The 14,056-nt window shown below is 44.0% G+C and overlaps 1 protein-coding gene across 1 annotated transcript in view; it reads left to right on the top strand.

The window, feature by feature from the left end:
- The window catches only part of PKMYT1 (protein kinase, membrane associated tyrosine/threonine 1), a 747,012-nt gene that overhangs the window by 50,159 nt on the left and 682,797 nt on the right, over nucleotides 1-14,056 (top strand). Inside the window, exon 2 of the mRNA XM_069651669.1 lies at nucleotides 4,096-4,608. Coding sequence (XP_069507770.1) covers nucleotides 4,252-4,608 — 357 coding nt within the window. The 5' untranslated portion in view covers nucleotides 4,096-4,251. The remainder of the gene's footprint in view (nucleotides 1-4,095; nucleotides 4,609-14,056) is intronic.

Below are 14,056 nucleotides of genomic sequence, written 5' to 3' on the forward strand. Positions count from 1 at the left end.
GGATCTGTTCGCCACCAGTATCAACAGGAAGTGCGATCAGTTTTGTTCAAGGGAATTTCCCCCGAGAGGAGCTCTAGGGGACGCGTTTGTAGTGGACTGGGAGTTTCCACTTCTGTACGTGTTTCCCCCGGTCCCCGTCATTCCTCAGATGATCAGGAGGTTGAGAAGCTTCTAGAAGACTATGATCCTAATTGCCCAAGACTGGGCCAGGAGAATGTGGTACCCGGACCTTCTGGACATGTCCATCAGCCCTCCGATTCGTCTTCCGCACAGGGAGGATCTTCTCTCTCAGAAGGGAGGTCAGGTTCTCCATCCAGACATCAGAACCCTCAACCTTCACGCTTGGTTTCTGAAAGGTTGAGCTACAAGGATTGGGACCTCCCAGATGACGTCATGGAGGTGTTGCTTTCGGCTAGTAGGCCAGCAACAAAGACTTTATACCTCTGCCGTTGGAACAAGTTTTTCAGCTAGTGTAGAGAAAAGAATATCGAACTCTTTTCATGCGGTACACCAATGGTGTTATCTTTTTTGGTCCATTTGGCAAATTCAGGTCTTCAAGTTGGTATGATCAAGGGCTACCTCACAGCGTTGTCGATCTTCAAGCGCACTGCGGAGGAGACATCATATTTCAAATTACCCTTAGTAATTCAATTTTTGAAGGGTTTAACTAATGTCTATCCCCCAAAGCCGTTTCAACTTCCCTTGTGGGATTTAAATCTAGTCTTAAATTTCCTGATGGGTACTCCTTTTGAACCACTCCATTCTTGTTCATTAAGATTTCTCATCCTTAAAACATTCTTACTAGTGGCTTTGACATCTGCCAGAAGAGTGAGCGGATTACAAGCTCTCTTGCAAACCTCCTCATACAATATTTCACAAAGACAAAGTTGTCCTACAAGTGAAGCCTAATTTCCTCCCAAAGGTAGTCTCTGAATTCCACATCACTCAGAAGATAACCTTACTTTCATTCTATCCTCCTCCCCATCCAGGGAAAGAGTAAGAGAGGCTACATAGGCTGGATCCAAGGCAAGCCTTGAGTTTTTATATCAGCAGACTTGCCAAGATAAGGCAAGCAGACCAACTGTTTATAGGTTATGCAGGACACAAATTAGGATTGCCAATCACAAAACGGACCATTTCAAGATGGATTTTTTTAGCCTTTCCAGAATGCTACAAATTGGCAGGGAAAGAGCCCCCTCAACACCTTAGCGCTCATTCAATCAACCAGGGGGTATCACAGCCTCTTTGGCCCTCCACATGTTTGTCCGCACATACCTTTACAAAATTCTACAATCTGGATTGCTCCTCTCCCATCCATCCCTTCAGTAAAACTTCCCTTTTGGTTGCAACTTACGCTCCTTTAAGGTCAATAACCAATTAATGCACAGCTACTCTTAAGCTTCAAAACAGAACTGAGCAACAGACGCTGCGCAAGTCTATTTATACGCACAATGACGTCAGCGCCGATACGGAGGCTGTCGAGGGACACCAACTCAAGGGACGTCGACGCGCAGCACCCTCTACTAAAACAAATTTACGAGGCCAGCAAGCTGGAAGTAATCTATCAAGATAAGGAATACGTCAGAGGAACATCCCCCTCGAAAGAACGTTACAAGGTAAGAAGTAACTTGTTCAACTATAGAATCATGAGTCCAATGACATTTATTTGGAAAGTAATTACAGCAAGCCAAGAAGCAGCCTCTCGGGCCATCAAGTTGATCATACCCATCCACTAACTACCTTGCCCAACTACACACCTAAGATACAAACCCTCCCAAGGCACCATAACAACCGGGCTCTACAATGCCTCCTTCCAGCCTGTCCTTAAACACCACTGCCTCTGTACGGCTACGTCACTGCGAGATATATCCTGACCTATATCCAGTATCTTGCCTAGACCCACCTTGTAACCCACCATAAACCATAACCATGGACCCTGAAAATGAGCTCCCTGACACATAAGGCCGAGCCTAAGAACAATGACCCTCTGTCTGGGCAAATCATAACTTACTCTAGTCCATCCTGTGAATCTACCTCAGAGTACTGCTACCGCGAAACATGAAGATCACAGCCAGTTCATCCAGACCCAGAAAGTTCACTCCAGACACTCACCTATCCTACCTCTATGCGCACTCTCCACTTTACACTAACAAACAATAGAGCGCAGCTATACCCATCGATCAATTTTCGGCCTAGCTGCACACATACAAACAATTTCTCCATGAACACCTCAACAACCTGTTAGAACGCAGTTACACCCCATGAAGAAATTGGCCTAGCCGCACAAATAAACGTCCTACACAGTCGTAATGCCGCCAGAATGCAGTCTCAGAGACCAACCACCTGATTAGAATGTAGCCACCATTACGCAAATCACACTGGCTGCACACCTATTGAGAGCACCCAAGCACTGTATTCTACCCTACTGTCTCGATTGACCTGGACTACGGTCCCCAAAGGTGTTAAACCCGCAAGCGCTTTGAGAGCATACCAATGATATACAGAGCGCTATATAAATGCCAACATAACATTTAGGTTTAGATTAGGCGTTTCCCACCCTGCATTTACAGTTTAATAAACGCCCTTGAACTCTTATCACTTGTGTCTGTCTTTACTGTTGCCACCATGAGTTCCTTACACTATACAAAGGTTTTAATGGAAGGGGAGTGCGATGGAGATTGGCTGTTTATTCAGCATGCAGCCGCTTCCCTTATAGGTATGAATCTGTTCTTTCTACAACAAGGGCTGAATTTTTATAGCTGAACATTGCAACTTCATTGTTCTTTGGGGTGGGGGTTTGGTGAAGTGGCAGCCAAATAGTTTAGTTTGTCAATCCAGAATATTTTCATTTGTTCACCCCCTGATAGGAGTCGCTTGGAAAAGGACTACATCACTCTGCAGACCTTCTAGGTAATTGAGGACCAATTTCCTTTTAATATGTCCCTTGATGTATATAGTGAGTGAGCATATGCTTACATTCAAAATTATTTAGTCAGTGTTTTATGTATTCTTCCACCACCACTTTATGGTACTGCTGTTTATACGTGTGTGTATACAATGCAGCACACCAGATTTTCGTATAGTTTTCCAAATTATATTTATTTTTAATTGGCTCATGTCCAGAAATGATGTATCCTTTTAATTAAAAAAAATGATCCTCTGCTGCATCAAATAAACTGACTAGTATTTTGTGTTTCGGAAATATCTAATTCCTCCACCAGATATCAAGTATGCACTATTTCAACTAAACTAGTACTATTTATATTAAAAAAGATTTGCATTTGTTACATTTCATAACTCGCCAACTTAACGCAACAATAGTGTTCCATCAATAGTGTATATCAGCCATTTTAAATCCTATTGCACGTTTTCAGACTAGGAAGGCTCATTTTTTTTTTTTTCTGTGAGTGGTTTTCTTTCCCCAAAACCGGACACCACATTCGGATACAAATGTTAACAATAGATTTGGGCAATTTACACCTTCCCATTTATTGTTGACTTGCAGGACTTTTCCCCATTTTGTGTGTGAATCGGAACATTTTGGCAGGTGAAAAGTGTGGTAGGCACAAATTGAGTGTGACGCATGTGTACTACTTTTGCGATTCATCATGCATGCACAATTTGCTCCTACTGCACTTTCCACCTGCAAATAATAATAATAATAATAATTAGGCTTTTATATAGCGCTACAAACCCTCAGGTATCCGAGCGCTGCTTATTATTACCCACGGTGTGTGGTGCTCATTTATCGACCTCGGAAGGATGAAAGGCTGAGTTTGGCCCCGCCGGGATTCGAACCTGCGTTAACAGGCTCTGCACGGGTGTCAAAGCGAGCGCTCTACTCGCTGTGCCACTTGACCAGCTTATTATTTATAAAGAATGGAATTCTTTATAAATCAAGCCCATAGTTTGTCAACTTTTTATGTTTCGGATTGACCTTTTTGACATTATTTGGCCTAAGCGAGCAGAAGGGAATGTCGGGGCTTTTATTCAGATGTGGGCGGCGAGTCAAAGCATGGGGGTTCGTGCTGATATGAGTTTTTTCTGAATTTCTAGCAAGTTAATTGTATTTATCTTTCCTTTTTGTTTTCCTAGGTCCAGATCTTGCTGCAACTGGAACGCTACTTGCGAGTGGTGTGATTCTTAAGCTTATGACACAATCCTTGCATTTGCGTGGGATTTCACTGATTAGGGATGTGATTTGGAGAACCATTGACTCTACATACCCCAGGGGCAAATCAAGCAGTAGCCATGCCTGTGCCCAAAGACTCTCTGGTGGACTCTCAGCTGAGCCGCACTCCCATTCCCATACCAGCTTTCTTCAAGGAAGCAGAACAAGGCTTCTCACTGAAAAAGCGAGGGCGCTCCCTGTGCTTCACAATGCCACCGCGGCCACCTGCCAAGAGTCCTCTCCCCATCAGTCGATTCTTCCCCAACAAGCACCAGTCATGGAGCCAGCCACGACCTCAGAGCGTGTCCTTTCGAAGTCCTGACAAGAAGCCCCTTTGCAGCCGCCTGTACGATGAGGGCAAGCAGGAGCTCTTCTTTGACCAGTGCTTCCAGAGGATCTGCAAGCTGGGGCGCGGCTCCTTTGGAGAAGTCTATAAGGTAAGAATTACTATAGATTCCTCTTCTGATACTTGTGGACTGTGCACAGTAATAGGGTTGCGGCTCACTTCGCTTTGCTTGTAAAGTGTGCAACTCTACATCTTCTCCTTCTAGAAGAGAATGGGCACTTGCGGTACTTGATGGTGCTCATTCAGAGAGTACTCCTCATTGGATTGTGATTGCTATTTGTACACCCATGATTATCTCTGCATGTTAAAGGATCTAGTGGTGATGCTGCTATAAGGTGCCAAACAATTGAATGGAAAGTTTTTTGTTGTATGTTTGAACCGAGCCAGCATATCATTATCGCATTTCATTATACTCACTTGACACGTATATTGCTCATTTTCATTATGCTCACTTTGCCAGTTTGTGTTTAATCTTGGTCGGTTTCCATTATTTTCATGTAACCCATTATTGCTTTACCTTGGTCACTCTCTCCAGCAGATTTCAGCGTCTACAGTCGTTGTTAAAAAGTATGGAGGCCATTGCTCTCAATGGTGTGGTTCATAGCCTGGATGAACAGCAAAGCCTTAGGCATACCACAGGAAAGACTGCCCAAAATGGTGTCTGGTATTGGCTTGTGGTGGGTGGGATTGCTAGGCTCAGTCCACCTCAACCAATCTGCACGCTAATAGAAGCCAGTCTTAGTGGAGGAATTGACACTACGTCCCTCTGGTTACTTCTTTTTGTTTCACACGTTACTTGCCGTAGTCCCGGGACAGAGACCCAATTTGCACTGAGCAGGATCAGCTCTGGTTACAGTGATATTGCTAGATTTGGCTTGGGTTTGCACTAAGGTAATGGCAAGATTTGGATGGGTGTAGGCACCAGTAGGTGTTCACACTGTTGCCTACAGCAGTACACATATCGGTCCATTGTACCCACATTAACACCCATTTAATTCCTGTTTTTGCATCTGTAAGAAGATGCTGAAAATTGGGTTAATAGATCTGCACAGCTTGTTGTAGCGTAGGATGATAATTGTGCCAGAACCAGAGCCAGTCTTTTCTTCGTACTGGTGCTATAACAAGGATCTTTTTTGTTTGCTGCAAAATCTAATATTTGTACATAGTGCTTAATGCCAGATTCCTCTTGCATCAAAGCACTGTAATAATTTAATGATTTTCAATTGATCAACCTTGGAAGGATGAAGGGCTGTGTGGTGGGTCGGAAGGAGGAGTCTGACACAGACTTGACATTTCTATCAGGTGTACTGAAAATGAAACAGAAAATACCCAGCTTTCCCTATTGTTACGGGGGTGTTCCCGACCTATCCAAACTTACTAAGGTGCTTGATGTTGTCAGGAAGTCCAACTCCATAAAAAAATGTCCTCTGTCCAAAACCTAATCTACCTGACCCTATCACTAAACCTAATAACTCCAGTTGCCAAAATAATGTCTTTCTCTTGACTGCTTCCCTTCAGCTCTTGGTCTTGAGGCTTTACTTCAGGGTTCACCTAGTTCATATAACAACAGATTGGAAAAAAAGCCAACCTCTGGAAACCAGTTCATTACAGTGTTCTATTCCTGTTCCCAATGTCGGATTTATGAGCTCCTGCCAACTACTCAGTGGTTTGGTTTTCCTGATGATGTACTGTTTCTCAGTATTTTCAATATTTTTCTTAATAATTTTCTTAAGATAGTCTTGTATAGTCCTTCCTCTGACTTTGACTATCTCACTTTCATTCCGCTCGATCCTTCTGGTCATTGGGGTATCCGCATTATGGGTGCGACACCAACTCTCCTGGGATCTCTCTGCTGGGCTTTTTCTCCGTGCCCTGGGTGCAATAGACAACCTTGGCTCACATTGCTTCTCAAAGCCTTTCATTAAGGGATTCCCCCACTCTTCAACATTTAACTTTGTGTACTTCTTCCATCCCCCATAGGATACTCTTTCCGGCCTTCCCCAAGGCTCATACTTAATATCACCATTCACTTTCCTTGGCTTCTGGGTGTATATGTTGTTGTTAAGCTTTTCCAATGTCTCAACATCAATATTGTAGCTTTCCCAAGTTCCTTTATTTAGGATATGCTTCCCAATGGCCTCGTCCTTCTTAGTTGCACCCCGTTATCTTCATTCGTCATGGGTGGCATTTCCTTTTAGTGCTCGTTCGGGGCTCCTGCTTCGGTTGATCGTCTCTGTGTTCCAGACTTACCAACCGCTCCACTCTCAGTGCTTCCGTGAATTGTTGCGCTCTGCGAAGGTCCGCCGACAAGACGTTCCAATTCTCCCGCCTCTACGGGTGTTGGTGTCATTGGGCGGACTCCAGGCCCACCACAGTGCTTCAGTGGTCACACCACCACGTCGGATAGTCCTCCACACTGTATTCTCACAGCAGCTCTTTTGCTGTCCAGGTCTCTGGCATCTTGGTCTTATGTTCTCCCTCGGATTGTTGCGGCTCCACTCTACTCTGTCCTCCAAAACGTCATTACGTCAGAGGGCTTCCCCTGCGTATGGCTCTCTTTCCTCTCTTGTGTTGCACTCATCTTGGTTACATACTAGTTTGTTCTTAAAGGGATATTCCCTTTTCCTACGGGCGTCGTGGTTGATCCAGCATTACTTGGAGCTAAACAAAGGAGGGTATAGGCACCTCCTGAAGTTGAGGGAAGGCAGATCGCTCCTGGAAAACTGCAAACTAATTCTTGAAGAAATCGATCTGCAAGAGGATGCCACTGATTTTATTGAGGGTTTAGCAAAGCAACTATTCAAGGCGGACTGGATACTAACATGTGAAACGAGAACCTCATAAAGACTACTGATGACTTCAGTCTAAATCAGAAAAAAACGTACTTTTGAAATACTTATTATCTTCTGACTGAAGATTCATGAAGTCTTTCATGAGGATAAGATTGAATTTAATCCACACAAGTGAGATTCTGCACATTAGAGGACCAGTTGCTAATCCAATATGTAGATATTGTGAAATGACTAATGAGTCCCTAAAACACATCTTCATAGACTGTTAGGATTTGAGAATACAATTTTTCATTAAGTATGTCTATGAGGAGACATTACTAAACACAACGATGTTCTGGGGACGCCTTCTTTCCGGTCAGCCTGTTGCACTATTCATTAAAGTGGTTTCCTTCTTAATTAAGCTAAAACTGATCGAAAAACTGTAATGAAATGGTACGTTTTTAAAGGATCTGAATCTTTTGAAGGTATTACTTTTGTAAGTTATAATATGTATGTGAAAAGTTTCTTTTTTAATGGGTTTTGTTTGAAAAAACCAGTGCAATAAAAAAGGGGGTATGTCTTCCATTACTGAAGGCAGTCACATATATGCAGATAAGGTGGCTTGCTAAGTGAGTTTTTGTGGGAATGAGAGCCCTTGTCCCGTAAGGGAGGGGAGTCACTCCCAGTGAGTTCCCATTTGACCAGACCCATGGGGAGGGTCTTGCGTTGCGGGCTCTACACCCTAGCCACAAAGAGGGTGGCTGCCTCCTGGGGCGAAGGAACACATGCTGTCAATTTGTCTCAATGGCCACTGCTGGTTATCAAACTTGTCCTTCAGGCTAAACACAGATATGAGGCAAGCACATGCACTATTTTGCCATCCCTGATGCAAACCTCCAACAATCCCACTATATTCCCAGTTTGTACAGTATGAGTATATCTTAGTTTGTGTGGCAGTGTTCTCAATGAGTTATGTGACAGTGTAGTTGGTACCCTTTCCCTCAACCGGTAAAGGGGCTCCCACTTCCCTAGCCTAGGCTCCCTATTCCCAAATGGCTTGCTCCAAGATTGGCTCACTATAGCCAGGGTACCCCTACTGTCTAATCTACCTCTGATCTTGGAAGGCCTATAGTATTTGACTCCCTCAGGGACTTGCTAGGTGGCCTAACTGGAATAGGTTGATCACCCTGGTGTGCCTTTCATCTGATGACTGTCTTTCAACCTCAACCTTACTTCCTTCTCACTATGCATGTCTCCACCCTCCTAACCATATCTTTCTCGCTTGCTATCTCTTTGCCTTTTCACTCTGTCTTCTGACCATATCGCTTCTTTCTTCTCCTGTTTCTACTCTCGTAATCCTGTTGTCCTTTAACTACTGACTCGTCTTGCCTCCAACCACCACTAGGGATATGATGTTCTGCTCACCAAACCACACCTAGGGATATAGTGCCCCGTTTACTAAACTCCTTCTCCAGCCCCACTTCCTCTTCACCACAGCTACTCCACCTAACTTAAGCCTTGCCCCTCTCTCACACAGTCACCCCTACATACAAACATCCAAAATTGGTACTGTTCTGTCTCAATACCATACCTTCACTCTCTCCCAATATGCCAAAAAAGCCTCCACCAATTCTTCTTCCTCCTCCTGCTGCACACTCCTCCCTGGTCTTTTGGTCCACCCCTAACCTCACCCGTACACCTCTCGCTGATAATTGATTCAGCTGGCTTTTTATAGTTTCACAGGGGGCCTCAAGAACACCTGTGAACACCAACTCTCAAAGGCAGTTAAAGGGTTTTTATTTTGAGAATACTAAAGGGGTGCGCTAAGGCTCTCCCTCTCGTCTAGAGTGGGCTGGCCCTCCCTATCCCAGGCATCCCTCAACACCAGGATTGAAAGTAGAGCTTGGTAACCCATTCCATGTAAGAAGCTGTCTGACGAGTTTGGATGGCCTACAGGCAAACAACCTTTCTCTTCCACACACTTTTCTAACCCTCCGATGTCTCTCTACTTCCTACCTCCACCCTCCAATCTTACCCTCCACTACTCTCGTCCCCTCCTTTTTCCACACCAATACTACTCTCCCCTTTCTAAGCTTCTACCACATTCTCCTCGCCACACTTCTACTCAAAAATATTACTACTATCCCGTCTTCAATCCTCACCTCTCTACTAGTACTCTTCTACTACTCTCCCCTCTGCTAAACTATTGCTCTCCCCTCGCCCCCACACCTTCTCTCACATTCACTCCTTTCACTTCCTCAGTCGACCTACTTTCCCTCTATCATTCCCACTCACACACCATGCACACACTCATACCACTTTCTCCCACCAACCAATATCTCACCTTGCACACTCTTTCAGTGATCCTTCTCCACTCTCTTCTACAATACTTCTTCCACTTGACCTCACCTTAATAACCCTCTATCTTCTGTTTCCTGTTTCTCATCTGATTCTCTCCATTGGCTCTGACCTGGTTCCCCAGGCCAACCAATGGATTTCCTTTTGTCCCAGGGGAAGTGTTTTAGGTGAGCCAAAAGCATAACAGCGGTATTAAGCCCCCCGCTTTTCTTGTATGTGGGTCCGATGGCTGTAGTCAATGGGGGCCTGCCGCAGTGAGAATCGACTCCAATGTCCCTGTTTTTGTGAGGGCTTTCCGGCATGTGTGAGATGCCGGTTTGACAGGTGGACCATTCGTGGCCCAGCCTCAGGTAAGATTATTGTCCTTGTGGGTTTGCTTGAGTGCGCCAAGATCGTTGATCCATTGAGAGCAGATGCTGGGGCCGTTTTCCTCACGCTGACCTATGTTGCGTAGTGTATCTGTATTTCTGGTTTGTGGTGCAAATTGCCCTGAGGTCTGGCTGCTCTACATGGTCTTTCTCTCAGGCAGGCTGCTCGCCTGTTGTTACACCACTGAAAAACTGGCCAGCATAGAGTAGTAGAGGCATGGGGCAAGAAGTGGTACTGATTTTATCCATATTGGCACAGGTAGAAGGGACAGGGACTGTTGCCCTTCCAACTCATGTATCATGCCTCTGTGGCAGGACTGGCTCTGGTGAAAACCCAGATCGGCACCCACCCCAGGCTGAGAGGGATCCCTACCCCTCTTCATCAACATGTCACACAAAGTAAGTGGCGTCTTTCATATATGTGCCAAAATACAAAAAATATAATTTGAGGTTGATAAGGGAGTTTTAGGATCGGTTCCATCCAAGTAATACGTGCGGCTGTGGACGTGGGAAATCTGTCATCCAAGAGTTGTTGCCCCTACCTAACGCTCAGGAGAATGTCGCAGTTATTAACCTCCTTTGAGATTTGACAGAAAACAAAAACATTTAAGATCTTACCTTCTTGTGGACCACAATATTTGTGCTCATGCAGATGTTGAGGTGCAAAAAATGAGACTAACTCCATGGGCTCAGATAAGAAATGTGTCACAGGCCTTCATACAGAAGTGGGTTCTCAAGGAAGTTTACAAAACTGTGTGTTTTTACTCACACAGTGGCGTTTTCAATGCAATGATCTACCAAAGATTTGAAGAGGGGAGGGTGTTTTTCACTTTCGGAGGGCACTGAAATTTTGTCTGATTGGCAAGATGGTACTTTTGCGAGCCAATAAGATATTTTTGAAGGGCAGAGGCACCAAATCTAAAATAACTGGACTTGATATGTCAGGGCTTTGCTTTAAAGGGCATGGTCCGGCCACCTGCATAAGGTGTTCGAGGTAGATCACTGCTCAAAGACAGAAGCAACAATGCCAACCTAGACACAGACTGCATCAGAAAGACAGCGGCAGTCAACCGCTGTCTGCAGCGTTGAGGAAGCCACCAACCATATCTGAGAATTCATGTTTTTGTAGCCCTTTTACCATTGTGCACACCAGTTGATATAAACAATGTTTTATCTCCCAATGGACCAACATCACCAAGGATGCATAGGTGCTCATCAGACAAAGCTATGCCATATAATTCATGTCTCCTCCGACCAAGATCCTGCTGGGCGACACAAAAAGAAAGCCAGCATATTTGATTCAGTAGAGAGGAAGGCGTTCTCCTTTTAAAACCCGAAATTGCATACATTTGCAATACTGCTTAGTTAAGGAAAAAAGTCCAGAATGTGGCATCATACCAATTTGGAATCTATGAAGACGCAACCAAATGTTTATACAGGGAAACGTTTGTATGCTTGCATGTTGTGATGTGTGGTGGCAGATGGGCACTAGACACAGACGAGCTGTGGAGCCACGAGTGTTAAGCCAGGTAGTCTTTATTATATGTATTTACATTTTAGGGTTCCAGTTAGCATCACACCCATTTGGCCATCCTCGCCCCAACTGACACTCTTGGAACACTCTCCAAAATTCTCCTCAGTTGCCAATTACTTAAGACACCAACATTCGAACAGCATACATAGCTGGCCAGCAGGACTGGACAAGACTACAGTAACACACCATAACATCCCCCTTCCTACACAAACTCGCACACCAATAGAAGCAACATACACACTACTGGTCATGCCACAAAACGCACCACTGACACACCACCAAATGCTGACCCAATCACCAAACCATAAACGCCTCCCATCCAAGAATGCCACTCACGGAGCCAGGACCTGCCACACCCTGGCACAGACATTCCCACAGGGGAAACACTCCAGGAACAAAACCGACACACCAGAAGGTGTGGAAAAAGGACAGCGAACCACAGGTTGTCCAACAACATAACCACGTCCAACAAAACTACAACCACGGGTGGTGCCACACATCTGCAAGTGCAATAACAAGAAATGAGGCACGTAATCCACCATCTTCCACCCTCACAAAAGCTCAATCCAACCAACCTTCCTACTGCTCACCCATGCCTATATCTATCTATCTATCTATCTATCTATCTATCTATCTATCTATCTATCTATCTATCTATCGTTAAGACATGGAGGAAGGAAAATAAACGCACTCCAAGCATGAGGTCTGCAGGTCCCAGTAAACAAAAAAGTAGCAAACTCGAATCCAAGTAACAGAAAAACGAGTTTAATAACACACAGCAAACAGAACAGAACGCCAGGGCAGTGTCCTTAACGACGCGTTTCGTGCTTCTCAGAGCGCTTCATCACGTTAGGGAGACATGAAAACAATGAGAGTAGATAATAACAATGGGTCCTTCTTCCATGTTGCCTACCAGGACAAGCTAACAGTTTGGCGCAATAACATGGCGGCCATTTTAGAGTGTAGCAGAAGACTGCATTAACCATAAAAAGAACAGGTTAAAAATAGCAGTAAAATCAGTAGCACATTAAAATTCAGCACCAAACATGAAGAAATATAATAAAAGGACATGCAGTGAGATAGATGTCAACAAATTTCACTCAAAGCAAAAATTAGCACAGATAACAGTCCACAGCTGTGACATAGAGTGCAAATGCGTTCCTATGTAAGCTTATGAAAAAATATGCAGGCAATAGCTAAAAATATATATATATAAAAAATATATATATATATAAAATGCGAGTGCATGTCTAGCTCACCAAGGCAATATGATTATAATACATAGAGAAAACACAGCTGGGACAAGATAATGCTGTCTAATATGAACACTCTGTTGACAGTTTGAGGACAGTCAATATGTGCGACCTTTAAGATAAAGACATGTTGCAGGCTGCAATGTAAAGTGCAAGTGCATTAGATTATAAACTTATAACTCTAGCAGCATTAGATAGGCAGAAAAGTTTGGTAATCATAAAGTGCTAGTGCAAAATGCAATATTGAAGCTTGTGGGAAAAGTAAAGGCAATTTACAATGAAAAAAGCAATGTCAAAAACACCCAGAATTACAGAGTACAGATACAATCGTGTACTCCCAAAATTCAAACCCCCTAAACATCAGAAAAGGGCAAGACAGCCAACATAGACCGACTGAACAATTTAAAAAGTTGGAAAACTTGAAAAAAATGCAAATTAAATAAATCAACCAATTCCAGGCCAGGGCCAACATCCAAATAAACAAAAGGAGAAGCAGTATATAGTGGCAAGGGACCAGGATCAAATAACACAGAGCAAGAGAAAAGGAGAGGTGTGTGTAGGCGCATAAAGAAACAGAATAATTACGTTCTCACAAAAGTATGTAACTCCTCATCCACATTATGCCCATTGGGATACTTAGTGTCAAAGTCCAGGATAAACCTGGTTTCCAGTTGTCTCAATTTCAGAGTGCGATCACCTCCCCTCGGATCAATCGGTACATGAGCCACAGCAAAAAATGTAAGCAAATGAACATCACTATGGTGTTCCTGCCTGAAATGTTTGGCCATAGGATACGTGGGGTCAAAGTTCTTAATCGCTCTGAGATGCTGTAAAATACGGAGCTTAAGTACACATGTAGTGAATCCCACGTACCATTTCCGGCAGGGGCATGTTAAAACATACACTACAAACGGAGTCTCACAATTGCTAAAATATTTTAACCTGAATTCCATACCCGTGATTGGATGTACAAAAGATTTACAATTACTGGCATGAGGGCAGGCTTTACACTTTTGACACTTGGTAAAACCCTTGGGTAAGGCGGGTAGCCAATTGGTCCTAGTGGAATTTTTCTGGACAGGAGACAAATAACTGGAAACCAGTCTATCCTTCAACGAAGGTGCCAGTTTGTAGGTTACTGTGGGAGACTTGGTGAGTAATGGGCCAAGATCTTTGTCCAGCCTGAGAATATAAGTAAAGGGGTAGACCTGCACTAGAATCCCTGATCCTTCAGGTATTATACAGTTATCACAGA

This window comes from Ambystoma mexicanum, chromosome 3p (assembly GCF_040938575.1).
Source record: "Ambystoma mexicanum isolate Mex_15411 chromosome 3p, UKY_AmexF1_1, whole genome shotgun sequence".
Taxonomy (NCBI): Eukaryota; Metazoa; Chordata; class Amphibia; order Caudata; family Ambystomatidae; genus Ambystoma; species Ambystoma mexicanum.